This window comes from Gymnoscopelus microlampas, assembly GCF_963454915.1.
Source record: "Gymnoscopelus microlampas genome assembly, chromosome: 20".
In the NCBI taxonomy this organism is placed as follows: Eukaryota; Metazoa; Chordata; class Actinopteri; order Myctophiformes; family Myctophidae; genus Gymnoscopelus; species Gymnoscopelus microlampas.
The window spans coordinates 31,255,511-31,283,018 of NC_139957.1; the positions used below are offsets into that span (position 1 = coordinate 31,255,511).

The 27,508-nt window shown below is 43.8% G+C and overlaps 2 protein-coding genes across 2 annotated transcripts; both read left to right on the forward strand.

The window, feature by feature from the left end:
* The first annotated feature begins 5,291 nt into the window (after window positions 1-5,291).
* On the forward strand, window positions 5,292-22,734 carry LOC311035594 (E3 ubiquitin-protein ligase pellino homolog 2). The gene is made up of 6 exons (XM_084043888.1): window positions 5,292-5,648; window positions 14,584-14,713; window positions 17,435-17,536; window positions 18,500-18,697; window positions 18,808-18,996; window positions 19,261-22,734. Exons 1-6 carry the CDS (start codon window positions 5,572-5,574, stop codon window positions 19,837-19,839), a joined length of 1,275 nt encoding a protein of 424 aa, XP_083900014.1. The 5' UTR covers window positions 5,292-5,571; the 3' UTR covers window positions 19,840-22,734.
* Window positions 22,735-25,024: 2,290 nt separating this feature from the next.
* Window positions 25,025-27,508, forward strand: LOC311036302 (nuclear pore complex protein Nup93-like). Its single transcript, XM_084044918.1, has one exon. It carries the CDS (start codon window positions 25,037-25,039, stop codon window positions 27,503-27,505), a length of 2,469 nt encoding a protein of 822 aa, XP_083901044.1. The 5' UTR covers window positions 25,025-25,036; the 3' UTR covers window positions 27,506-27,508.

The following is a 27,508-nucleotide window of genomic DNA, read 5'->3' on the forward strand; positions in this document are numbered from 1 at the left end:
CTTGGCGTCCTGTGTTGCCCCCAACTGTGCTAGCACTCTAGCATGCAGGTTTTCAGAGTAGGGGCTCCTGGGGGGGGGGCAATTGGAAAGGAGGTGAAAATAAAAACAAATCATAAATAAACTGGCCTTTCAACCCAGAGTCCCTATTTTGGACATGTCAATGTTTCAAACATTTTCAACATTTTTTTTTTTTTTTATGAATCTACAAGCTTACAACTTTCTGCACCACAGCGTGTCGTGAACTTGTAGATTGGCTATTTTTTGCTATTTTCTAGATTTAGAAGTAGGTACCCAGAGACTGTCTATTTGGGGGTTCTTGGCATGGAAAGGTTTGGGAACCTCTCCGCTAGCATGCGACCTGTACTTGCCACTCCCTACCATGCTGGGGCAGCACTGTTCTAGATATCTGAATTTTCAAATTAATATATCTGACTTAACATGATAAGGTTTTTACTTTTCTGTTTTGTTGCTATATATACTATAAGGTATTCTTCAACCCACGCCCCTGTTAAAATCAACATACAGTATTTGTTCAATGGTGATCTCATCTTAGAAATGTGTGTGCTTTGTATGACAGATGAGAAGCTGACACGCCATGGAGAGCCTCAATTATGGACGTTTTTAGGGCGTGACCGGTTTCCCACCATGGCAACATATAATCTAATCTGTCAGAACAGAAGGTGTGTGCATCTCCTTCAACTCTGCTGTGAGGGGTTGTGTAACACATTTGCTATTAGGAACTTTGGGTGAGAAAGGACGTGACACTGCTACTGGTAACAGTAAGAATAATAGAACATCAAGGACAACATCAAGGACAACTACCCCCACAGCTGTAATACTGGAAACGTCCTTAGACGGACAGACATGAAATTTGTCATGTAGATGGAGTACCATCTGTGTTTTGGTGCCTTGTTCATGAATCCGGAGTAGGAAAGGATAGTATAACCCCAGTTCAGTTGTAATGGATATCACAACAGAGAAACGGGGGAGAAGATTTATTTATAATCACTGCCAGTATAATCTATATCAGTGCTGTTGTAGACTTGTTTTGTGTAATGACTTGTCAAGGTGGTATTCATGGTTTGCTTGCTCCAACTCTTATTTTGGTAATGGAAAGAAGAAAGACGGGTTATATAATGTCGTCAGACTTGACATTAGCGCTGTATTCATTACTGTAAGCTCCTGCTTGTCGTCTTTGCTTACAGTTGTGCTGCACATTAGAGGGCCCACCCTGTAACAACACGACTTTTGTGCGTACTTGAGGTCAGGTCAGGGTCGAGAGCAGCATGGGATCAGCACATTCCTCACATTCTCCCATACTGTCATGCTGCAGTCAGCTGATAGGCGGCCTGCTCTCCATCTTCATGGAAGCCTGAAGCGACAAAGCAGGCGTCGCTGTATTTGAACATGCCCCTCTCCCACAGGGTCACACAGGGCCAGCCTATCGCAGGCTAATGACGGAAACCTGTCTGACTAGGTGTAAATCGTTGTCAGATGTCCTTAATCTATGTAAATTGGGGGGCAGCAGTAGCTCGGGAGGTAGAGCAGCCGCTTGGGGAACGAAACGTTTGATCCCGAGCTCCCCCTGAGCTGGTGTCGAAGTGTCCTTGAGCAAGACATTGAGTCCCCAACTTCTTGGCATGGTTTCCTCTGCTGTCGGTGTGATTTGGTGAATGTAATGCACACTGTAAGGCGCTTTGGATGAAGGCGCTATATCTTTTTAACCAGGTGAAAACGCACTTGGATTGAAAATGTAATTAAGTGACCTGGCCAAGACAGCAGACAAAGTTATAGATGGTCACAGGACAACACATTACAAAACAGCATCACAAAATGGAGAAAAGGGGAGAAAACCGTCTGCGGATTAAAAACAATGTTGGCATCCAATGGCATTGTGTTTTATAGTTCTCAAGATTTCTTAATTCACCAAGTGTCCTTTAAAACAGTGTTTATTTTAATGTCAAGGAGTCTGACCCCCATTTGAAAATATTTTGTGCAAGGGTCGCCCATAAGAGATTTATTTTAGATAATAGTCATTCTTATGCATTCTCTAACTTTTAACCAGTGAAATTTAACTGTTCCTCATTTTGCTGGGGATTCCATGGAACTCCTTCAAGGACCCTTGGTAGACCCTGAGGAACGACTCCTTAAAAGGAAACATTGAGCACTTTTTATTTGAATTCATTCCATTGTAGAACGTGGAAAGTTAAGTTGTTTTACATAACCTTATGTATTGCTGTGTATCCTTCCCCAATGATGACACATTTGATCTTTTTGGGGCTAGTTATCTTTTGTGTGTAATTTGTCTCATGGCGGTCCTTGACAGTCTGTGCCATGCTATTAGAGACTAACTGAAACAATCAGAACAATAAGTTATCTTGTTTGCAGGAGAATACAGCAAAATGTGCTTCCTCTGGGTATCACTGAATAGTCTTACGACGTCTATAGAACTCTCAGGGGAGGAAAGACATGCTGAGATGTTAATGGAGGCTTTGTCTTTTCCTATGTCATCGTGGCTCATACTGTTAGTCACACATTATAATTGCGCAATCCAAACTTCTTGTACTGGGCCTCTGCTCCATATGCGTCCTGCCTGGTAACACTGACTCCTCCTCCTAAACATAGATTTGCACACATACGCACGCATACACCAGGCCAACCTCGGAAAAGAGGCCGACTCCCTGCATCTGCTCTCCATCAGTGTGGTATGTGCTAGAGAGCCTTTGATCCCCCTCCCCTCCACAGTTTGTGTGTTTGCATGTGTGTGAGTGAGTGAGTCAGAGAGAGAGAGAGAGAAAAGGTTGTAGTGCTCTCTTTTTCACAGACAATACCCTGTGGATAAAGGCAGGCGGAAAGAGACAGTGCCACAAAAGAGCAGTAAATACTCATTAGGCTTTAAGGGCAGCCTGGAGGCCTGTTAGTTCAAGGCACAAAGTAGCTTGATCCCCCTGCACAACTGCTGAAGAAGCAGAAGTTCACTCCTCCGTACTATTAATGGACAAGTATGTGCAGCCATGAACGGAACTAACAAATGCCATGGATTAATCTGAGTTGTATTACTTACAGATGGAAAGACAAGATTAGTGCATCAGAAAAAAGCATCAAAGGTGTCCCTTTTCTATTATATCCTACAGTTGCCAGGCATCTTTTTGGTGGTGCAGTGGGGTAGGCCTATATATATGGAGGAGTAGAACAGCAAACCAAGATGCGCCCTGGTACCTTTTTTGTTTTTGTGTTAAGTGTTATTGCACTTTGAAATTGAACACCAGTTCAAACAGGCAGCTATAATGGCAGAGGCAATAGACCCACTAAGGGGGCCCAAGAGAGTGAGGCACCTCCAACCTTGCGGATTCTTATGAAAACAGGACAGAGACAGTAAAGTGTTGATGAGGTTGCCAGACAAACATGTAGAAGTGGCACATTCACCAGAAAGGTGTGACAACAATTGGACTTGCAGAATGGGGTATGAGATGGGGGTGCCGGGGCACTTGTAAAGGTTAAGAAGTTATTGACACCGCCATATTCTCATGTAAAGTGTGGACATTTGATTATATTGTCTATGTGAAATCTTTCTTAAAGGCAACTAATCAAACTATTTGACCAGAATAAGCAGTAGGAGGACTATTTGGCACATTTTTACATCACTATGGACATATGAAACAAGATGGAAAATTAAAATCAAATTCCAGCAGTAATACCTCAATTTATTATTGCCCAATTGCAGTTTATATAATAACTTTGTATACAATTTTATTTGCAGATTCCTAAGAGTAGGTTATAAAATTGCAACTAATATAACTAACTCCATCAAAGAAATAATCTGCTAAGCACCTAGACCGTTTTATAACATTAATTTGAAATGTAAACAGAGAAGGGTTTGATGATTATCCCTTTAAGAATTCCCAGATTGTACTCAGTGTTGCCAGATTTTGCGAGAGAAATAAGGAACCAGGTCTATGAAAACAAGCCCAAAAGGAAGCGAATATGGCTAGGCTATTTGAAAGCGCTTCGCGATACGACGCGTTGTGAGCTTGTATGTCGGCTATTTCCAAAAAAAGAAAAATCTTAAAGGGAAATAAAAAGCCAATTTTTGAATATTTTTGAAACATTTTAACAACACAAATCTTGTTGGGGGTCCCCGGTACAAAATATTTTCAGATGGCAAATACATAATATTGGGGGGTCCTTCAAATGAAAATGTAAAACAATAAAATAATAACATTTAAACAAAATTATAGTAAACAAGCCCAAATAAGCAATTACCACACTTCAGAAACAAGCCCCAAAAAAACCGCAATCACCGATATTTACAAGCAACTTTACAGAAAAACAAGCCCAAACTCGCTTATAATAAGCGGACATGGCAACACTGATTGTAGGCCTACTCTTTGTTTACATAACAGAAGGTGCGATCCATGGACCAAGTGAGGCGGTCGTCAGAGGGAGGTCCACTCTGAAAACGGTGATTTTTATTACCAAGAAAATCGTCAATTTAGCACCTCGTCTGGAGAAATTAGCTTGTGTGTATAGTTGCTGTGATTTAAATAGTGTCGTCAAAATACGTAACATGCAATCTGTTGTTAAAAGGAGACTTGACAAAGTGCCCTCCCCATCCACAAAGTGCAGAATTGAATGGTACAGTCCAACCCCCCTGCCAGTGTTGCCATGTCTGCTTATTATAAGCGACTTTGGGCCTCTTTTTATGTAAAGTTGCTAGTTGCGGGTTGCGTTTTTTTGGGCTTGTTTCCAAAGTGTGTTTGCTTATTTCTGGGCTTGTTTTCTAAATGTTGTTTCAACCAGTGTTTCTCAAACATTTTCAAGTCAAGAACCCCAAACTAATATGTATTTGTCTGTGGACCCCCCATCTGAATGGTGCGATTTTCGATTAATTGAGTTCAAAGGACCCCAATGGAAACAAGCCATAGTGCTTTCTTGAGTTTAAAATCCTCTTAACAGACCTTGTATTGAACTGTACTTGTCTTTAATGTCTTTGCAAATTGTGAATAAAGTATTCAATCAATCAATGAAAACATTTTATGCCAGGGACCCCCATACAAGAAGATTTGTGTTGTCAAAATGTCAAATTGTTTTCAAGATAATAAAAAAAAAAAAGCAGATCTACAAGTGCTCACTGAGCTTGTAGATTGGCTATTTTCAAACAGCCAATGTATTATGTTTAAAGGGTGAAAGGCTCGCTTCTTTTGGGCTTGTTTTCATAGACGCGGTTGCTTGTTTCTCTCACAAACTCGGGCAACACTCCTCCCCTGCTACTCGCTTGTTTGTGTCTGCGCTTCAGAGCGGATTCGACCGCCAAGCAAGTTGCGATATCACAACTCAACTAATGTCTTCCTATGTCGCGTTAAAAACAACTTAGTGACCAGTTGATCCAACAACAGGAAAGTGGACTTTTTCGTCGTAATAAGAGACGTATGCGGCTGGATTATATTACTGCCAGATATGCCTTCGGCTTCCTGTGTTTTCTGAGGGGTGGGGGGGGACTGGACTGGGTTCCGTGTGATTATTTTCGAGCACATTCAGACAGAGAGCCGCTGAAGTGAAGCCAGACGCTCCATGTTTTCTTCAAGCCAGGAGGAGTTCTGCGCCCCGTCTAAAGACCCGGTGAAGTACGGGGAGCTGGTGGTGTTAGGGTAAGCAACGTAAAGTCTGACAAATAATGATCTCCTGTGTGCCGGATGCGTTGTATGCAGTTGTCACTTTAAAACAGTGGTGGAAAAAGTACTCGCATTGTTTACTTAAGTAAAAGTATCAATACTGCAATGTAGAAATATACTCTGTTGCAAGAAAAAGTCCGGAATTAAAAATGTACTCGAGTAAAGGTACAAAAGTATTGGTATCAATACATACTTAAAGTACATGCGTAAAAGTACTCGTTATGCAGTATGTCCCGTCCATTCCACACGTTTTCAAATGTATAAAATGTCTAAAAATCTTTCGAAAATAGCAGATTGTGGATCTGCTATTTTCAAATGGCCGAAAAGTATTTAGGGCTTAAGTGGGTATTTTTGGGTGTTTTGTAATGATAATGAAAATATACAAAGTAACTCAGTTTTTAAATAATTGTAGTGGAGTAGAAGTTAAAGTACTGAACATTTGAATTACTCCAGAAAAGTAAAAATACCCCAATTGTACTTCAGTACAGTAGTCGAGTAAATGTACTTTGTTACTTTACACCACTGCTTTTAAAGTCACTTCCACGCTGATAAACCCTAGCGTGTTTCTGATTCAGTTTATTTTACTATACATACAAGTTGTAGAGTTTTATTTTTAAACCTCTTATGGTATTACGTGTCCGACGGTGTCGCTTGCCGAAAAGAACAGATCTACAAGCTAAACACAAACAGCTTGTTGATCTGTTCTTCTCTGCAAGCGATACCCCTCTTTGGCGAGTAGGATTTTTAGAAGACTAGTGCGTGAACTTTAATGTCATCGTGTGCCCAAACTAAAGCCAACTCCACGGTTCATCTATTCTGTACGACGAGAGACACAACGTCGAACCCCGCAGAAAGCTGACCCAGTGCTCACGTTACTCAACAAACCAGACACGTGCGCAATAACAAGTGTGTGTGTTTCCATTTCCCGAGCTGGCAACATTGTTTCATTCCATTTACCCAGGCACAAGATAAAAAAGGCAAAGGGCCATCCATTAAAACATAGTTCTGTACCAAATAACGGCACTTGGTTTTTGTTTTCAGTATTATTATGGGTAGATTCTTTTTACATTGTTCCTCGACTATGACTGCTGCTGCGCACTTTCCTACCTAAAGTTGGGTTCGTGGAGTTTGAGGAATTCGGAAGTGGTGATGGCCCCCTCCCCCAGCTCTGAGTCTGCACACTTTGTAGAGCTATCTGTTTGGCTTTGGGGCCAGGACGTAGAGACAGACAGAAAGACAGCAGGTCTATCTATAGACCAGGACCCAGAGAGACAGAAAGAAAGACAGCAGGTCTATCTGTAGACCAGGACCCAGAGAGACAGAAAGAAAGACAGCAGGTCTATCTGTAGACCAAGACCCAGAGACAGAAAGAAAGAAAGACAGCAGGTCTATCTGTAGACCAGGACCCAGAGACAGAAAGAAAGACAGCAGGTCTATCTGTAGACCAGGACCCAGAGACAGAAAGAAAGACAGCAGGTCTATCTGTAGACCAGGACCCAGAGACAGACAGAAAGAATGACCGCAGGTCTATCTGTAGACCAGGACCCAGAGACAGAAAGAAAGACAGCAGGTCTATCTGTAGACCGGGACCCAGAGACAGACAGAAAGAATGACCGCAGGTCTATCTGTAGACCAGGACCCAGAGACAGAAAGAAAGACAGCAGGTCTATCTGTAGACCGGGACCCAGAGACAGACAGAAAGAAAGACAGCAGGTCTATCTGTAGACCAGGACCCAGAGACAGAAAGAAAGACAGCAGGTCTATCTGTAGACCGGGACCCAGAGACAGACAGAAAGAATGACCGCAGGTCTATCTGTAGACCAGGAGACTGAAAGAGAGACAGCAGGTCTATCTGTAGACCAGGAGACTGAAAGAGAGACAGCAGGTCTATCTGTAGACCAGGACCCAGAGACAGAAAGAAAGACCGCAGGTCTATCTGTAGACCAGGACCCAGAGACAGAAAGAAAGACCGCAGGCCTTTCTGTAGACCAGGACCCAGAGACAGAAAGACCACAGGTCTATCTGTAGGTCAGAATCGAGAGCCAGAAAGACCACAGGTTTTCTTTTCATAACAAATACACTCTCTCTCTCTCTCACACACACACACACACACACACACACACACACACACACACACACACACACACACACACACACACACACACACACACACACACACACACACACACACACACACACACACACACACACACACAAAGCTGACATGGCAGATGTTTCTATAAAGAGCCCATGCATAAGGGTTTCATTTTATAGTTGGGGTACACACGCAAGGTGGTGCACATGCATGCATAAGATTGGCTTGGGGCAGGGCCTTCATTTCAAAAGTAGTTTTTGCATAATAACGGCATCTTATAGCATACCATGGCCAGCACAGGACATTTAGAAGTATCACATTGTATTGTTCTAATGTTGATGTCTGTAATGGTTTTGCAGGAAAGTAGGGAGGACAACATTTTGTTTTACATGCCAGTTTATCTGTGTCTTATTGGTTTCAATTAATCTACAGCCACCAATGACATCTATGGATGTGGTCATTTAAGCAAAATGTATAAAAGTCATCAAAATCAATACACTGATAAATATAATGGCAATGAACAGCACATAACTTGTGTGAGGAGGTCTAAATAAGGGTTTAGGCTGAAAAAAACAACTTGGCAGATGTCATGAGCATCCCAATATAGGCAGTGTCTGGGAGTAGTGTAAGAAACTGTGTCAGACAAGTGTCACGGTTTTATTTCACCATTCAGGCACACCTACTAAATGCTATGTAGTTCTCCTAGACTTGTTCTGAAACTTGTCAGGGTACTTTGATTGGAAAAGCCGTGATTATTAGACATCAAGGGTATGAAATCATTCATCAGCAATGTTCAGTTGTTTGTGTGTTGGCTGTGTGAAGTATATTGATGAAAGAATGAATTGAATTGGGTGCACATTACATTACAGTCATTTAGCAGAAGCTTTTATCAAAAGCGACTTACAATAAGTGCATTCAACATAGGTAGGGAACGAAACTACTAATCACCAGAAGTCTTAAGTGCATTTTCTGCAAAAACAAGCAACCAAGAGTATACCTAGCGCTAAGGTAAAAGTGCAATATATCAGCTACCTATTTTCTTAAACAGATGAGACAGAATAGCAAAATCAAATGAGCAAGAGCTAAAACAAATAAGTGTATCGACTAAACAAGATCCAATAAAACAATACAAGATCCAATAATGCTGCTATTTTAATGATGCTATTTTCTCTATTTCTGAAGATTTCATTTCTTTTAATTACAAATTTGAGAAACATTTAACATTTTTAAAAATTGTGCCCAAACATTGATGCAAGGGTTAATGTGGTTATTGAAAGAGTGAATTGAATTGGGTGTTGACACGAAAGCTTGATATTATTACTAAGCATGGGGGGTTGTGGTTCTGTGCTTCGTGTCCTCCCACACAATCACAGACGGTCACATTAACTGCTCATCATTACAAGGCCAAGTGCTGACTGCTTATTACCCAAACGTTGAAAGTGTGGGTTGATGGAAGTTGATGTTTTTGCTTTTGCACCTCTTTCTCACAGGAAAAACTATAGAGACTGTATATTTTGATCACACTGATGCATGTAGAAACACTGCCATGTCATCACATCCTCTAGGATTAATGCTGATGGTGGACAAGATAGCCTATAGTATAATGGAAACAAAGGTTGTTTGAGTAGCCATTCTCTCAATGGTTTGTTTTCCATGACCAAAGGTGGCTTTTGTGCCTCCATGGCTCCTCCCTGGCTCTGCCTGGCAGCATTTGGCCTGGCACTGGGGCAGTGAGCAGGCTGAGTGAGTGGGTACCCTGGGAATGAATGGATGGATTGATCCAGAGACCCAGTCACTGCCTCTCTCTACTACCCTCTGTTCATTGTGACTGGGGGAGACTGATCCTATTGATTTGAAGTTTGTACATCGCTCCCTCAAGAACCAATGGTAAAAGGAAGTGGAGAAGACCAACTTGGGGCCATGTCTTCCACCCTGATGAACACAGATATCCAGTCTATGACAGATTGGTTGTAGCCGGTTGAGATGCAATGTAATGCACAGAGCAAGGCCAAAGCACTGAAAGCAGGCATGCGTCAGTGCAGCTGTGACGTTTATTGTGATCTGGAGTGTGCTGAAATCCACCTAGTCCTATTTGAACTCTGTGTACAATGGCCTGACCACAGTCTCATCTCTAATACTCTTTTAAGACTCCTTTGAACCTGCCCTCTGTAGCCTCTCTCTCATTCATAAATGAGGGTTACCACTTAACAGAAGTAATCATATCTCCCTCTGCTATCCTCTTCAGTTGGCATGGCTTGTGGGAGGAGCTGTTGGTTGTGTAGCGCAAACCTGGAGGACAGGTGATGATATTCGCAAGCCTCTAATCCCTGCTGGGGATTGGAAGGTAAATCCGCTGTCTGTCTGGCACAGGTCAAAAGGGAAAGGGATTGCAATTTAGTTGGAGCGCAGCTTCTATAGAGCCTGTCCCAACCAAGCTAGCGATACAACACACTTTTTCCTCGATGTAATGATGAATAATGCAACACATTTACTGTATGTCGTTGTGTTGTCAGGTGGAGTCTGTCTCACCATGATCTAAAAGGCTTTTCTACAGGGAAATGGCAATCAACAACTATTCCATTTGCAGAGGCATTATCAGACTCAGACTTTTGGCCCTGAAATAATACAGTACTTATAAATTAATATATTATATTTATTTGTTAGAAAGATGGACAGCTGAGCATTTTGCTGACTATTAAGTTGTAACAGGAGCTCAGGACTGGAGGTAGAGTGAACGTTTGGGAACCGGAGGTTTCCCGGTTCAATCCCCAGCTCATACTGGCTACAGTGAACCCCTAACTGCTTCCCAACGAGTAGGTTGGTGGTGGTGGTACATTTTATGGTTTCTCCCTCTGTCAGTATATGAACGGGTGTAACTATGAATGTAATGCACTCTGTAAAGTGCTTTGGATAGGAACCATAAACTGAAGTCATTCTTTGTGGGGATTCCCTGGGCCCTGTACATGCACTAATGACTGACCAATTAGGCCAACTTTTTAAACCATAAATGGAGAATTCGAGAGAACTTAGATCTCCATGTATGATATAAGCAGTTGTGGATGTTTTATGTCTTTTTGATTTAATGACAAATAAATTGTGAATTTTCGATACACTGGACTAACCCACATTAACAAAATGTATCTATAAGCTCACATGTCGCAGCCTTATCATCTTCACTTTGTATTTAGTCTATCAGTTATTGTGTTTTCATGAATATGATCATATCCAGGTCTCTGTGGGTGGGTTGTCCTCCAGGCCGGCTCTCTGCTTTCTGCTGACTGGGACCATGTGTTTCCTTGCCTGGCCAGCCGTGTGGAGACAGGGGACAGGTGGCCCAGCCTTAAGAGGGAGGTGGGTTAGGAGCAGGAAGAAGCTGTGGTCTGTTCCGTTTTGTGTTTTTATGTTCAAAGGTTGGGCAGACATATTGGATTATTTAGTGGTTGGTAGCGTTCATTCTTTTTTCATGATGGGGGAAATGATATTGCCATATGAGCCTGACCTCATGAAGTCTTTGATGCACCGTTTACTGTTGCATAAAGTGTGGGTCAGTTAAACGCACTGTGGTTATGTGTGGGGAGGGAGTGTAACAGAAGGCCTGTGTGTTGGATGGGAGCAGAGCATGGGGTGTCCCAGCTGTAGTAACCAGCTGGTGGATAGGGAGAGGGACGGTCAGACCGGTCCGGAAGGGACTCCTCCATTCACCAAACCTACGCTGCTCGCCTCACAGCCGACTGGAAGAAAAGTGTGACAGGGAGGGTATCAGAAGCAACTGTGTGAAAGGACAAAATGGACCAAACTTTCAGGTGTGTTTTGTATTTACTTTAAACGAGTCCCTGGAGTTTCCTAATCTCCTTGCAGGAAAACAGACATGAGGTGTGTGTGTGTGTGTGTGTGTGTGTGTGTGTGTGTGTGTGTGTGTGTGTGTGTGTGTGTGTGTGTGTGTGTGTGTGTGTGTGTGTGTGTGTGTGTGTGTGTGTGTGTGTGTGTGTGTGTGTGTGTGTGTGCACGCACGGTTGAGCTGTGAATCAGAGCTCCACCCAAATTCGTCAGTAAGGTAGTGAACCTGACGCACATCCTAAATCCTGCTCCTGCCTGGGATGTATGGGACCACATGGAACAGCAGTAGTTTACGTAGAGCTGCCTTGCTGAAATCACGACAAGCACCAACGTGCATTATGTAATAATAACAAGCATAATCCAAGGTGATGCTTTCAGTTGCTAATGAGGAGAAATGGACTTCCAGTGATGAAATGAGCACCAAAGCTGCTTCTGAAAATGCTGCAATGTTTTGGTTTAATTAATAGGGATGTGCACAGCAACTAATTTCACCAACATTTTAAACAGTGATTTTGTAACCAACTACACGCCTAGTCTAAAATTAAGGGAACACTTAGAAAACAGCCCAAACTGATGACATTTCAATTCATGGTGGGCGATGGTAAAGATATCACAGGTTTTCAGGCATCACAATCCACAATCTTATTACAATTATTTTTCATGTATAGAGATATATAAGACCATTTTTTGCAAGTTACTGAACAGTACAAACACACACATTTCCTTAATTAAAAACTATAGCCCTACAGGGTAACAAAAAAAGAAGAAATCTAGAAAAGTGTGCTCCAGTGTTGCATATACCCAGCACTGTGTCAGTCGTGGTCTGCAGCCGTCAGGATAGAGGAAGCTGTAGAGGGAAATAGTTTGTACAACAGACGGTGCAACTGTTACTGTCCGTTGGAGAACAGAATATTGCAAGCCAAATGAGTCAAATCCACAAGGAAGGGACAGGTAAAGGGAATTGAAACCAATCACACAAACTTGGAGGCACGTTAAAAAGTACATACTTATGCTATTTTCAATGTGAAATAACCCCAGATTAAAGACACTGTAAAGGAAATTCAATGATTTGTTTCTAAACACAACACATTATACATGTAAAAAATGTCATGGCTGAAAACATGTAAACATGGGGTTGAAATCAGTCCAGATGACACACCACGGTCTTGCTATATGCTCCAATCATAACTACAGCACTGTCATCAAACCATGATTTTAGCTCCACCCCTCATAATACCTCTGTATAACGGGCACAGCATCTTTGTTTTCAATGCCCGTCAGCCAAGCTTCGTTTTAGCCCGATTTTATACTCATCATCATGATGGTGTCATGCGGCAAAATAGAAGGTTTACAAGCTCACTATGCATCACATACAGTACGAGGCATAAAGACATTGGTCTTTGTTTGTGAAATGAACACAACCCTACCACATATCAACTCAAGAGAATACGAAAAGCAACATAAATCACTTTCTTTTTATTTGTATAATTATTATATTATATATTTTTTATTATGGTTTTATTATTCATTAATTATTATTATTGTGTGTGGGGGACGGGGATGAGACGTACTGGGAAATAGTGCTTATTAGTTGAGGTGGTTGAAAAGGTTTGTTGTGTTGCCATCCAATGTGCAAACCTAAACTTTGCATAAATATATAGATCACAAATAATTAAGTATATTCACGTCACGGCTCTGTCTTATTTCATTAATTCCCTGTAAGTATAAATTATAATAATTGATTTGACGACTAGATTTTACAGAGAATGGAATGAAATGGACCCCCATAAGGGAATCATAGAAACAGAGCCCACAGGTGGATGCTGGGGTGGTGGTGGGAGCACAAAAAATACTTCATAGAGCAGAGCACAAAGCAGCAGCATAGCAGCAGCATAGCAGAGCAGCAAGATGGCAGAGCAGCAACAAGAAGAAAGAGCTGTGAGCAGGGAGGTTTAAATAGCCCACCCCAATCAGATGGAGAGAGCATGTGACTGATCAGCTGATCTGGAATTGGCGCTCCTTTGAGTTGTCTGCCTGAACTAGCTCCGCAGGCTTCGCATCATGTGTAGAACTGCAACTAATAGAACCTGCACTCAATCCCTGTATCACGTTAGAACAATGTCTCTGTAAAAGCAGATCATCAGACATTTTAATCGTTCACGTTCTAATATTGTGATATCACAAACCCCTAATTTCGATCTACCATGGTTAACTTCGCTGGATGGAAGTGGGCTGCTTCCAGCGAAGACTCTGACACAAGTTCGATGGCATAGAAATGAAAGCACAGATACTAAGGGTTATCAAAACCTAAGGGGTTTCGAAAGGGCTATCAAAACCATTAGCACTGACCTGTTTCTTTTATGTACATTACTTTTGTGTAAAACTCATTTTGTTGGTGCAGTTACAGATGAGTTACAAGTTGTGTTAAATACACTAGGTTTATTTTCTTTATGCTCTAAACATCAGCCAGGAGTAGGCCTGTCTGTTACCTTCCTGAGAAAACAGACATGTTGATTTGTCTGAAGAACTCTTGAGTCAAGCCATGCCTTAGTATGAAGCAACTCTACGTTTTAGTGAAAACTTACTGCATGTGGAACTTTAACTGAAAACTATTTGCCCTATTTTTATTTATTTTTCTACATTTATTTAATTTGTTTGTACATTCTTGGTTGGGGCGGCAATAAGTCACAGACAACTTATAGGCTTTATTTACGCTGTAACTAATTTAAAATGGCTTAAAAGGAATTTCAATGTGTAATATAGTTTCCTTTTTAAAAATGGATTTTCAAAGAATTGCTATCGGAAAAAGTATTGTTCAGGAAACGGTATCGAAATCAAAGTATCAAATTGATATTGAAACATTTTGAGCCCATCCCTTTACAGACACAAACAAGCAGACTTTGTTTGCAACTTTGCATTTCAACTGAATGATCTGTGGTTAGAATGTGCTCACTTTTGTCTCCTCCCTCTGTCTGACAGGTACAATGGCTCTCTGCCCAATGGAGATCGGGGTAGAAGGAAAAGCAGATTCGCCCTATACAGGAGAACCAAAGCTAACGGTGTTAAGCCAAGCACCGTGCACATCCTCAACACACCACAGGCCAGCAAGGTAAAGAATGGAGGTATTAATTAACACTGTTAATTAAGGGCAATTGTTTCACTTTGTGGATCTGTGAAACAATTGCCCTCTGGTTAATATGCTGTCAAACTGGCCAAACATGGCAGTTTTCATGTCAACTGGCATACAAAGGGCAATGTAAACAGTCAATCCAAGAGCAAACGCTAAACCACCTAACTGATTTTGAGACCTTTGCGTGGTGGCTGCAAAACATTAGGTTTATTTGTGTCTTAGAGGGCGAGCAACGTGGAAACTACTGTTTTCTTGGTGGACCTCAGTGTTGACATTTCCAGTACAATGACTGCATAACGTAGCCAGGCCTCTTAGCTTTGCTCTGTGGTAGAGTGCCTGCCAGAAACTGCCCTGGCCAGTATAACTCGTCTGTCCTCTTACATTCCATCCTCTGGTTCCCTAGCAAAAACTGCCAAACAAGCCATAGGGCCTGCTTACGTCTGCACCTCTGATTCCAATATTTCAGACACTTGTTGGAGTTTTGTCTCTGGGCCCAGGGCCCTTGGGTTCAGGTTACTCTCACATACTGGAACCTGACTATAATATCTGCCTGAGATTTTTCTGTGTTTAGACTGTGCTTTGTGCCAATCAAACACAGTTGAGAGAGTGTGCAGAATGCTGCATTGATTCTGCAGTGTATAGCTTATGTAGGTTTTCTTAGGAATTATTTCTCACATGGTCTAGCCTATAAGCAATGTTGTACTGGGCCTTGTGGTACTTGGGGTGTAACACACCAGAATGAATAGTGCACTTTATCACATACCCAGCCTTTATTTGCCCTGGGTGAGAAGAGTGATGAAGAGACAGAGAGGCTGATAGCTGATATCAGCCCTAGGGCTGATAAATGGTGAATAGACATGCTCTTTACAAAGTACTTCACATTCACCTAAACACACCCCGCAATTGCGTAACATCATTAAACATTATTTGTTAGGTGTTATTCCCCTCCAGACGGCGGTTTCAGTGTCTTGCTCAAGGACACTTAGACATGCAGCCAGGCAGAGCCGGGGATCGAACAGCCACTCTATCTCCTGATTCTCTGCTGCCCTTCGGTGTACCGTTATCCCTAGGGCTGACCAATCAGCACAGTATAAATTGCCACCACATGTTGACCTATTCCTATAGTCTCCTCCCTATGAAAGGAACTCCGGCTGACTGTTGATCAATTGCTTTTTGATGTAGTATGTGATAAACAAATTATTGTCTGGGCATTTGTTGTAGCTCGTAATAGCCAACCTCCGGCAATTACGAATGCCTGGGTGATGTATATGCGGGCTAGAGGTGTGAGTCTGACTTGACCTTCCTCTTCACCTCCGCTCCCTTCTGTCACACTGTTGCCAGGCCCTAGACCAGGAGGGTAAACGAAGGAATACGTTGTTGCAGTTGGCCAACCCTCTACTCCCAGCTGTGTACACACAGTCAAAAATAGCAGTCCTTCAGAAGCAAGCAGTGAGAGCAGCCTGTTAGGAGACATACCTTCCTCCCTCCCCGGCTGATTCTATAAGTTTAGGCTACTGTTGAATTCATACAAACAGAAGGTGATATTGAAAGAAACGTTTTATAAATGATCCTCTCCTGTCTTAGAGCCGACACCCCTGTCCACCCCGGGGGTCCTTCCCACAATGCAGCTGTCCCATGCGAATGAGCTGAAAACACTCACTGGCTGAGAACTGAGAGGGGAAAACAAGCACACGTCACATGTCTGTGCACACACACTCTGTTGCTCATGGCACATAATGACTGGAGCTCTCATGATCTCTGGCACTGCCAGCCTCCTATTCAAATCCTGTCTCTGTCCTCTAATCTCCATTCTTGATCTACTGTATATATTGTTCATGTTTCTTTGTCACCTTTGGGATTGCATGTTATTTTTGGCTGTGTGACAATTTGCTCACTGGGTCCATTTCAAGTGTTTTTGGACTCTGTCTGGTTGTCAAACAGGTGGATGAGTCTAGGTGCTATACGATACAGTTAAGAAAGATGCAAGCCTCGCTACACCAGCTGACAACGTCTCTGTTTGCCTCTGATGTTACTGCAGAGTATGGCAGTGGAGGCTGCAAACAATGACCCATTTCCCCTGCCTCTCTACCCTACACACACATGACGGAGAGGGGAGATGTTTAGGGAAATGGAAATCACAGATTACAGTGGGATGGCAGTGGCATGTGGAAAAGTGTCTGTGTGAGCTGGGGCCCGATTGGCTCCAATCCCCAACACACACGTACACACCCCTCCACACATTCTCTGAGCTGAGCCGATGGCCAAGCCTGTGTGTGTTTATGGTCACTGTCATAGGAGTGTTACTTCACAGGAACATAATGCTCCCTGCAACTCCCATTCCAGGAATTCCTGGCTGGAACCTTTTGTTTTCCATCCAGTAATATAGAGAGCTTTCTTTTTTTTTCTTCTTTTTTTTTTGCCTCTCATCTGTGATTCCGCTTGCAGAATGCATTTTGCTACTTCCCATTTGTAAACCCGTTGACGCTCTGTGGCTGCATGATCCAGCGTTTGAAGGAACAGACTCTTGTCACATGGTTTCCTCCTGATTTCATAATGGCAACAACACAGACGACCAAAATAAACAGACCCTGTTGTCGTCGTCATTATACTGGGGCTCATCACTTGCCTTAGCGCGTTGTTTGTTTAAGCATAGTGTGTGAACAATAACAACATGCAGTGATTTACTTTGTTGTGTTTCAGGCTGTGAATTGCAAAGGCCAGCACAGTATCTCCTACACACTGTCCAGGAACCAGACGGTAGTCGTCGAGTACTGTCATGACAAAGATACAGACATGTTTCAGGTAAAAGCCAGCTTAGTGGTACAACAATCTGCTTTGCACCTTTTTTTACGTCACATTACATATGTATACCATCCTATATATCCGATAAGACTAATTATTTTCTATCATAAGTGTTTGTGTTATACATTGCCTCCCACTGTGAGCGCATGTGCTCTGTCTGTGTGTGTACTGTAAACCATTCTACCGGCCCCCCCTAGCATTAATCTGAATGTACAGCAAAGAGACGGCTCCTCTCTCCCAGCAGAGTGAAGTTGATGCAGACACGTGCTTCACATTCAGGCCTTTATTGTGTCCATGTGTCTGTGAACGCTACTAAGTCAACAGAAACGCAGACACACAGTGGAGAAGGGGAGACGATTAAAGGAGGGGCAGTGAGAGGGTCAAGGACAAAAGTTGAGACCAAAAACTATAGAGGAAATGACAAAAAACGATAAAGAAAATAAAAGGAGAAAATGCGTAATTTGCTTGTGTTTGTTCAGCTTGAAATGAATGGACTTTTGAAATGGGTACTGCTTAGTAGAAATGTACAACCTTATGCTGTGTGTCTTCAGAAGAAACAAAAACTAATGCCTTGGGAGGAATACTAACAACAAAAAGGTCTTTATACGTTTTTCAAACAGCCCATTAGTGAACGCTCACAGTAACAGAAGACCATTTCTCATCGCCCATAATGGCTGGACTTTTTACTTCCTTGCACATGTGTGGTTCACATTATTGTTTTTACGAGCCACATTTTCGGCAAAGTGTGGCCTTGTCGTCATCAGAGTCACGTCGACTGTGGTAATGTATATCAGTGGACCCGCTAAGTTAAATGAACACTATTTGGGTCTATTTGGGTCGCAGAGATAGAAAAACATATCAAATGGGGCCGGGTCCCAAACTGGGGGTCCTTGAAACTTAAAAGTTGAGAATCACTGCTGTAGATGGTTTCGGTAACTTACTTTCTGTGTTGTTGTTCCACAGATTGGACGTTCCACAGAGAGCCCTATAGACTTTGTGGTGACGGACACGGTGTCGGGGGGACAGGAGGGAGAGGAAGCTCCCATCACTCAAAGCACCATCTCCCGCTTCGCCTGCAGAGTGGTCTGTGAGCGCATTCCACCCTTCACCGCCCGCATCTTCGCAGCTGGCTTTGACTCTTCCAAAAATATCTTTCTCGGGGTAATTATTCATATACTGTACGCTAATATTGTATCCATAGGATTTGGGCTGCAAGCACTTGTTTTCCAAGGGTTAAAGCAAAAAGTGACTTTGCTCCGTCTCACCCGCAGGAAAAAGCTGCCAAGTGGAAGAACCCAGATGGCCACATGGACGGGTTGACGACCAACGGCGTGTTGGTGATGCACCCCAGGGGCGGGTTCACAGAGGAGTCTAAGCCTGGCGTTTGGAGGGAGATCTCCGTGTGCGGGGACGTATACACTCTGAGGGAGACTCGATCGGCACAAACCCGCGGCAAACTGGTTAGTAGTCCCCCCCCCCCATCTCTCTCACACACATATACACACCTTCACTTAGATACTTCGGGGCTGTGGTGAAACTTTAGAATCAACACAAAAACTGTCGATTACTCTGTTTTGAAACTGTGCGATGTTATGATATACGAGACAGCACTATACTTACAGTAAATCACATTATATGCACAGTGTCAGCATTCTAAACATTAATTTAACAAACCCTTTGTCCCGCTGGAGCGAAATGTGTAAACACTACATTGCCCCCTGCAGGTGGAGAATGAGAGCAACGTGCTGCAGGATGGTTCCCTGGTGGACCTGTGTGGAGCCACCCTGTTGTGGCGTACAGCCGATGGCCTCTTCCACACCCCCACCCAGAAACACCTGGAGGCTTTGCGGCAGGAGATCAACGCGGCACGTCCCCAGTGTCCTGTAGGTCTCAACACCCTGGCCTTTCCTAGCATGCAGCGCAGCCGCGCCCTTTCCTCTCTGGAGGACAAGCAGCCCTGGGTCTACCTGGCCTGCGGCCATGTGCACGGCTACCACAACTGGGGCCATCGTTCGGAACAGGAGCCCAACGCCCAGCGGGAGTGCCCCATGTGCCGGACGGTGGGGCCCTATGTGCCGCTGTGGTTGGGTTGCGAGCCCGCCTTCTATGTGGACACAGGCGCACCCACGCATGCCTTCGTACCGTGCGGACACGTGTGCTCGGAGAAGTCGGCTAAGTACTGGTCCGAGATCCCGCTACCTCACGGTACCCACGCCTTCCACGCCGCCTGTCCGTTCTGTGCCACCCAGCTCAACCTCACCCAGGGCTGTGCCAAGCTCATCTTCCAGGGCCCAATTGACTGAGACTGGGGTTCTGCTCTTGGGAAGAGATTAGGCAGGAATGCCGACATGCTGTGAAACTGTTAAGATTATTTTGTGCTTTCTCTTATGATTTTCTCTTTTTTTTTGCCCAACTGTGGAACGGAGTGAAGCCCATCAAGGCTCTTCATATACTGTGGATTCTGCACATGGTTTGTGGGCCGAGGTTCTGTGGAGAGGAACCTTCAGAGGTCCGTTACGTAGTGCTTTTAACTGGGTCGTCCTCTGGCTGTATGGGCGGCCCCTGTTGGATTCAAACATGTTAAACACACTGCACCAGACATGCCAGACTCCTCCAAAGTGAATTAACTGTTCCAACTGTTTTGCCAACAAGCTGCTTTTCACCCGAGTTTTAGCCTTGGGTTGTCTTGGCTCCAACGGCCGTTCGCCTCGTGTCATAGGGCCACGGGATGAGGGTCCTAGTAGGAGTTAGCTGTTTTCACTGCTTGCCATAAATCCTTAGTCTGAACAGGTGTAGTTTGGGGTCTGCTGAGAAATGGAAGTGTGTGTGTGTGTGTGTGTGTGTGTGTGTGTGTGTGTGTGTGTGTGTGCGTGCGCGTGTTTGTAGTCTGGTTCCTGTTGGGTCTGACACACATGGTTTTTACAGAGCCAGACAGCTGGACTGTTGGCTGGGAGGAAGGCCCATGGAGTCCACATAGGTTCATGGCTAAACGAGTAAAATGCTCCCAATTGGGCCCTCAGCCCTGAGACGTTAATGGCATCCATGTTGTGCATCCAGAGGTGGATGCCAGTCCACTTGGTGAACAGACGTTTGAGAACAAAACAAAAAACAACAGCCCCTTTTGTTTCTTTACAGAGATGTATTCCAGTGCCTCCAGTCCCATTGAAACGTTGGGAATATTTTTGCTACATGAGAAAAGCTATTTTGTTGGAAGCAAAGTGAGAGATGGTGTTGCCTACAAAAAAACTTCAATGAAATGTTAACCCACACAAAAATTCTTCACATTTTTATGTCAGAAGAGATATTTTACTACACTGAGGCCCATGTACTGTTTTGTAATGAAAATGTTAATATATTTTTTTCTTTCTCTTGTGTAACTATTATGTGTTTGTGGGTTGGATTGTGTGGGTGTGCTTAAAACTTCTTGTTCTGCTAACATGGAGACAGTTCATCCTAAGGCCCGTGATTGCAACCATAACCGCGAGAACACAAGAATCACCCTTGTGTGACTCGACAATGAATGTATTCAAATACATTGACTTTCCTCACCATTAGTGCTTTATCCTGAATTAAGCCATTCATTTTTGCGCAATGGCAAAGCGGTTTCCTTTAAGAACGTACTGTAAAAAAACTGGCTGTGAATGGCTTCTCCATCTGTGTTGAGAGAGAATGAACATTGGAAGTGTACTCCCATGCACGTCAATCCACACCTGCAGGTTCGATGTGGTTCTTTTTGCCCCACACTCACATGTACTGTGTTCGATCTGCACTGTTCTTAGCTTTATCCCCTGCTGGGTCTGATCCAATGATTTATACACCATTAAACCTGGGCACAGTCACAGAAGCATGGCATGATTATACCAAATATAAGGAACAGTCTCTCTCTCTCGCTCTCAATCTACCACCCCCCACCCCCAACAACCTCTCCTTCCAATCCAAAGCGTTCCCATAACTGATCCAAGCCAAACTTACTACCACTGTGGAATGCTGACAGCTCTGGATTACAGTCGAGGCTGTTTGGTTGCACTCATCAGCTCCATGAAAATGATATTATCGCACACGATGCCAAATTTGTTAATCCAGTTGTGTGTAGATGAATAAAATTGGCCAAAACCCTGATGTTAAGTGCAAATCTATTGAAAATAAAGATTTCAGAGACAAATCTGTGCACTGCTCTTTGCAATGTTGGCTTACTGGACTGTGCCCATATGTATAGTTTAAATTGACCACTAGATTATTGAATAGGGTAGTGAGCATGATGTTGAGAGCAGTGTTCCAATTATTATAGCTTTTAAGCATTTGTCCAAGTTGCATTGTCAGCTAAAAAGGTCAAAGTGAATGACACTCAACGCCTTTTGAGTCAAAATACATATACATGAACTCTAGACCACAAAACTGTGTCATTAACGGTGGACTGCCGAGGTGTGCACTTGGCAGTATGAAGCCATTAGCAGCAGCAGCAGCATGACACTGACGGCACACACAGGTCCTTGAATGGCTTGATTTTTCAAAAGAAAAACAGTTAATATAACTGCCGTGCAGGGTCAAGGACTGAGCCACGTTCTACAGTAGCATTCCTTTTAACACATTTCAGCTGAACGACACTGTGCCCATTGCTGTAGAGACTGTTGCTCTGTTAACAGCTGCAACGTACATCGCTGCCACAAACATTCCTCCTTGGTAAACATGGGTGGGGCCCTCAGTTCACACAAGGGCTTGTTCTATAAATTTGCCTGCTACAGGAATTCTGTTCACAGGCCATAGAACGCACTGATCATCCGAATGCTGCGTTGCAAAGAATAAACTTATTTTAAAAACTTTTCAGTATAGCGAGTTGGTGTTCTTGTGGTTGAATGTCTGCCTTCAGCCCTGCTCAAATTATGACCGCCTTAAAAGAAATGTCATTCTCCATGTATAATCATAATCCTGAATAGGCTCATGATGAGCTTGTGTTATTCAAGTGCTTCTCTATGTTGTCCCAGGAGTCATTCCATTAAAGGTAATGCTCTGAGACCCTGAGGCTATTTGGAAAAAGATTTGCATCATCACATCTAACTTGGTGTATACAGAATGGTGTATATGGATGGATGTATTTTTGTGCAATGGAAAAGTTCCTCTTTTTACTCTGCAACTTGATTTCAACTGCATATGTCTGAGCTGTGTAGTCACAGCATAACATAAAAGTGTCTGATAATTCAGTTGCATACGTGTTTCATCATTCCTCGGTATTCTCCACTATCTTGGTTGCCAAATTGACAACGAATGTTGAAAGCTCAATAGAGCACCGTATTTGCTTTAGATGAGAAGCACGGTTCTTTTTCTCTTAAAGTCTGTTTTGTTCACTGAAATTTTACACACGATGAATAGAATTTTAATTCTCACAGTACTATAGCCAGGCATACAGGTATGACACTACATCAGCTGTATTCCCTGGTGTTATGTGATGCAATTTTCCTCTCAAGCCACAGGAGGGCACTACCTCATCAACAATGACAATATTGGCATTGTCCGTAGGGGCCCAAAGCATCAAACAACCTATAACACAGAGCAAAGACATAGAAGATTGATGTTGAATATAAAAAATCACACCCTGTGTGAAGGTAGCGGCGCCTTTGATACATTTTGTCATCGATATGTGTTTATAATGTGTTTATAGCCACGTGTCACGTGAAGCTTGACCAATCACTTTGTTGACGTGTCTGACCAATCAGAACGTTGACGCAAAAGCCAGGTATAGAGCGGCTAGCGCCGCTAAAAATAGCTAGTAAAATACATTACAAACCCTTAGCTAGTAAATTAATTAACTGAATTAACTTGCCTATGGCTGTGGCTTAAAAAGTAGTGGGCCTATTTATGTTAAGTTCCCACAACGAATGAGAAAGAAGACGAGCAATAAGGAGCCTACGTGTATGTATTTATGTAAGAACTTTTTTCTGGCTTTGGAATAACTAATAAAATTCAGCTGTTCTCAGATCATATAAACTTGCCTTTCTCAAATTAAATGCAATGCATAATTTATATTAACCTGAAGACATTTTTGTGGAAAATATAAACATTTGCATATCATTTCTAGTCTTTATGTTCATCCACATTCATAGTGACAATTTCCATCTCTTTGCATGGGAAGTCCATCTCCCCTATAATAAGGACATATGGAAAGGATTTAAATACATAACATGTCAGTCAGGCATTTGGGAGCAGTGGGATGCCGTGCTTGCTAATTAACATTTCTGCAGTGGATGTGAGGGGGGTTCATGTGTCCGCACACCAGCCTGTTTTTCTGAATGACAGAAAAGACAGGGAAGGTGACAGCATGCTAATGTAGAGATCATTGGTTGGCTCCCCTCCCTTAAGCAGGGCAGGGTTATGCAAATAAAGTAGAATGATACAAAAAATACAATTACTTTTTTTAAATGTTTTTTTTCATACGATGACACTGATGCTGACTTAGGTATAAAGGAAAAAATCACACCCAGTGTGAAGTGGGCGGTGTGTGGTCATCACAACATGACTCACTTTAAAAAAAGGATAAATGACTTTTTTTAAAGTCCATACTGCTATTCATAGGGCTGCACATGTGTCATGTGTTTCGCTAGCCAATCACAGTCCTGAATTTGCAAAGTCAGCCAATCACATTAAAGTTAGTGGTGATGACACTAGCTGTAATGTGATTGGCTGATATGAAAAAAGTATCGATTTGCATTAACAATGGAAGGGTTAGGGGGTACACAAATGTTTTGGTCGGTGTCCAAAACTCACTTATAGGGGGCGGCTACACCGCCCCAAAAAGGAAAAGGAAACTTAAAAAAGAAAACACAAACTATGACTATTTCCATTCTCGCCTCCCTTGTTCAAAATGAATTGCTATAAAACTTTTCAGCACTTTTGCACTAGCCTAATTTCACCACTGTTTTTTATGGCATAGCTCCGTAGGAGACTAGCTGTCTATAAGAGGGTTGGTCTGAGTGTCTGGAGCTAATATTGCAAACCACTAGAGGCAATAGTGTCTGAGTGTCTGGAGCTAATCTTGCAAACCACTAGAGGCTAGTATATAATAGTATATAAGCGTGTATATATGTATATATAGTATATAGTTATTTTATATTTTCTGAAATATTTAACTTTACTTTTATAATGGAAGTCAAAAGGGCTCATATCGGGCTGAATCCTTGCCCAAATTTGGAGTCTTACATCATACATACGTATGTCATAGATGAGTGACATCACATGCTGATTTTCATTAAGCTGCATCTTCATAAAGGTTTTATTGTAAAGTTCCAGTCTGCATACAGACAGTAGGCAAGGCTACAGATGTTTTTGTGCGGGTGTGTGTGCCCAAATTACACATTGGGCTTTTGCCATCATCTAGGCCCTTCCTTATAGAATATATGAACCGGAAAACAACATAATTCATTCACCACAATAATATAAGCTCTAAAGCTACCATCTGTGGAATAAGGACATTAATATATATATATGACTGGACGAGATACCAGAGTTATGGATGCTGACGATTTTGGGGAGCTCCTGCAGCAGGCAGAGCAGCTGGCTGCAGAGACAGAAGCCATGTCTGAGCTCCCGCACGTGGAACGGAACCTCCAGGAAATCCAGCAGGCCGGGGAGCGCCTTCGGTCTCGCACGCAGACACGCACCTCGCAGGACCCAGCCGACGTTAAAGCGTCCATACTTCTTGGTTCCAGAGGACTTGACATCTTTCACATTTCTCAGAGGTTGGAGAACCTGAGTGCTGCCACCACATTTGAGCCTCTGGAGCCAGTCAAAGACACTGATATACAGGGCTTCTTGAAGAATGAGAGAGACAACGCCCTCATGTCAGCCATCGAGGAGTCACGCCGCAGGACGTTCCTATCGGCTGAAGAGTACCATCGCGAATCAATGCTGGTTCAATGGGAACAGGTGAAGAAGAGGGTGTTACACACGCTGCTGGGAGCTGGAGAGGATGCACTGGAGTCTTCAGGCTTCAGTCAGGAAGCCGAGCCCAGCTTTGTGAGCGAGGTGGCAGTTCCAGGAAGGAGCTCCTTGGACAGTGTGGAGGTGGCTTACAGCCGACAGATCTACGTCTTCAATGAGAAGATTGTGAATGGCCATGTCCAGCCTAACTTAGGAGACCTGTGTGCATCTGTAGCTGAAAGTCTGGATGACAAGAATGTATCAGAGATGTGGTTGATGGTGAAACAGATGACAGACGTGCTGCTGGTCCCAGCAAAAGACACCCTGACAAGTCGCACGGCTGTTGACATGCAAATGAACTTCGTACGCCAGGCACTCAGCTTCCTAGAGAACAGTTATAAGAACTACACCTTGGTGACAGTGTATGGGAACCTCCACCAGGCCCAACTAGGAGGGGTGCCCGGAACGTACCAACTTGTCTGCAGCTTCCTCAATATTAAACGACCAGGACCCCTCCTGGGTATGCAGGATGGCGACGTAGAGGGTCATCCAGTGTGGGCTGTGATCTACTTCTGTCTGCGCTGTGGAGACCTGAATGCAGCCATGCAGGTGGTGAACAGAGCTCAACATCAGCTAGGAGACTTCAAGCCCTGGTTCCAGGAGTACATGAACAGCCCTGACAGACGCCTCGCCCCAGGGTCAGAGAACAAGCTTCGAGTGCACTACCGCAGAGCTCTGAGGAATAACGCTGACCCCTATAAGAGAGCCGTCTACTGTCTCATAGGGAAGTGTGACATCAGCGACATCCATGGAGAGGTGGCAGACAAGACTGAAGACTACCTGTGGCTGAAGTTGAACCAGGTGTGTTTTGATGACGATGGCAGCAGTTCTCAGGACAGACTGACTCTGCCACAGCTCCAGAAACAATTGTTGGAGGATTACGGGGAGTCTCATTTCTCTGCCGCCCAGCAGCCCTTCCTGTATTTCCGGGTGCTCTTCCTGACAGCTCAGTTCGAGGCGGCCGTTGCCTTCCTGTTCCGGGCGGAAAGGCTGCGGAGTCACGCCGTGCACGTGGCCTTGGTCCTGTACGAGCTCCGCCTGCTGCTCAAATCATCCGGCCAGAGCGCTCAGCTTCTGAGTCAGGAGGCTGGCGATCCACCTATGGTGCGTCGCCTCAACTTCATCCACTTGCTGATGCTATATACTCGCAGGTTTGAGTCCACAGATCCACGCGAAGCCGTGCAGTACTTCTACTTCCTACGCAATGAGAAGGACAGTCAGGGAGAGAATATGTTCATGCACTGTGTCAGTGAGCTTGTCATCGAGAGTCAAGAGTTTGACATGCTGCTGGGGAGGCTAGAGAAGGATGGCAGCAGAAAGCCTGGAGTGATAGATAAGTTCGCCGGTGACACCAGAGGCATCATCAGTAAGGTGGCTCTGGAAGCAGAGAACAAAGGCTTGTTTGAGGAAGCTATTAAACTCTATGAGCTGGCCAATAATCCAGATAAGGTTCTAGAGCTGATCAACAGGTTGTTAAGTCCGGTCATCGCCCAGGTCAGCACTCCTCAGTCTAATAAGGAGAGGCTGAAAAACACAGCTGTGGCTATCGCAGAGAGGTATCGCTCTCAGGGCGTATCAGGAGAGAAGTCAGTGGACAGCACGTTCTATCTGCTGCTGGACCTGATGACGTTCTTTGATGAATACCATGCTAAACGCATCGGCAGTGCCTATGACGTGATGGAACATTTGAATATTCTTCCGCTCAGTCAGGACAGTGTGGAGGAAAGAGTGGCCGCCTTCAGTAACTTCAGTGATGAGTTGCGTCACAACCTGTCCGAGGTGCTGCTGGCCACCATGAACATCCTGTACACACAGTACAAGCGTCTGAAGGGGGCACGGTCGGGCACGCCAGGCCGAGCGCAGAGGACCATAGAGGAGAGAGACGAGCAACTACGTAGCCAAGCCAGAGCCCTGATCACCTTCGCTGGGATGATCCCCTACAGAATGCCTGGAGACACCAACGCACGACTAGTGCAGATGGAAGTGCTGATGAACTGAGAG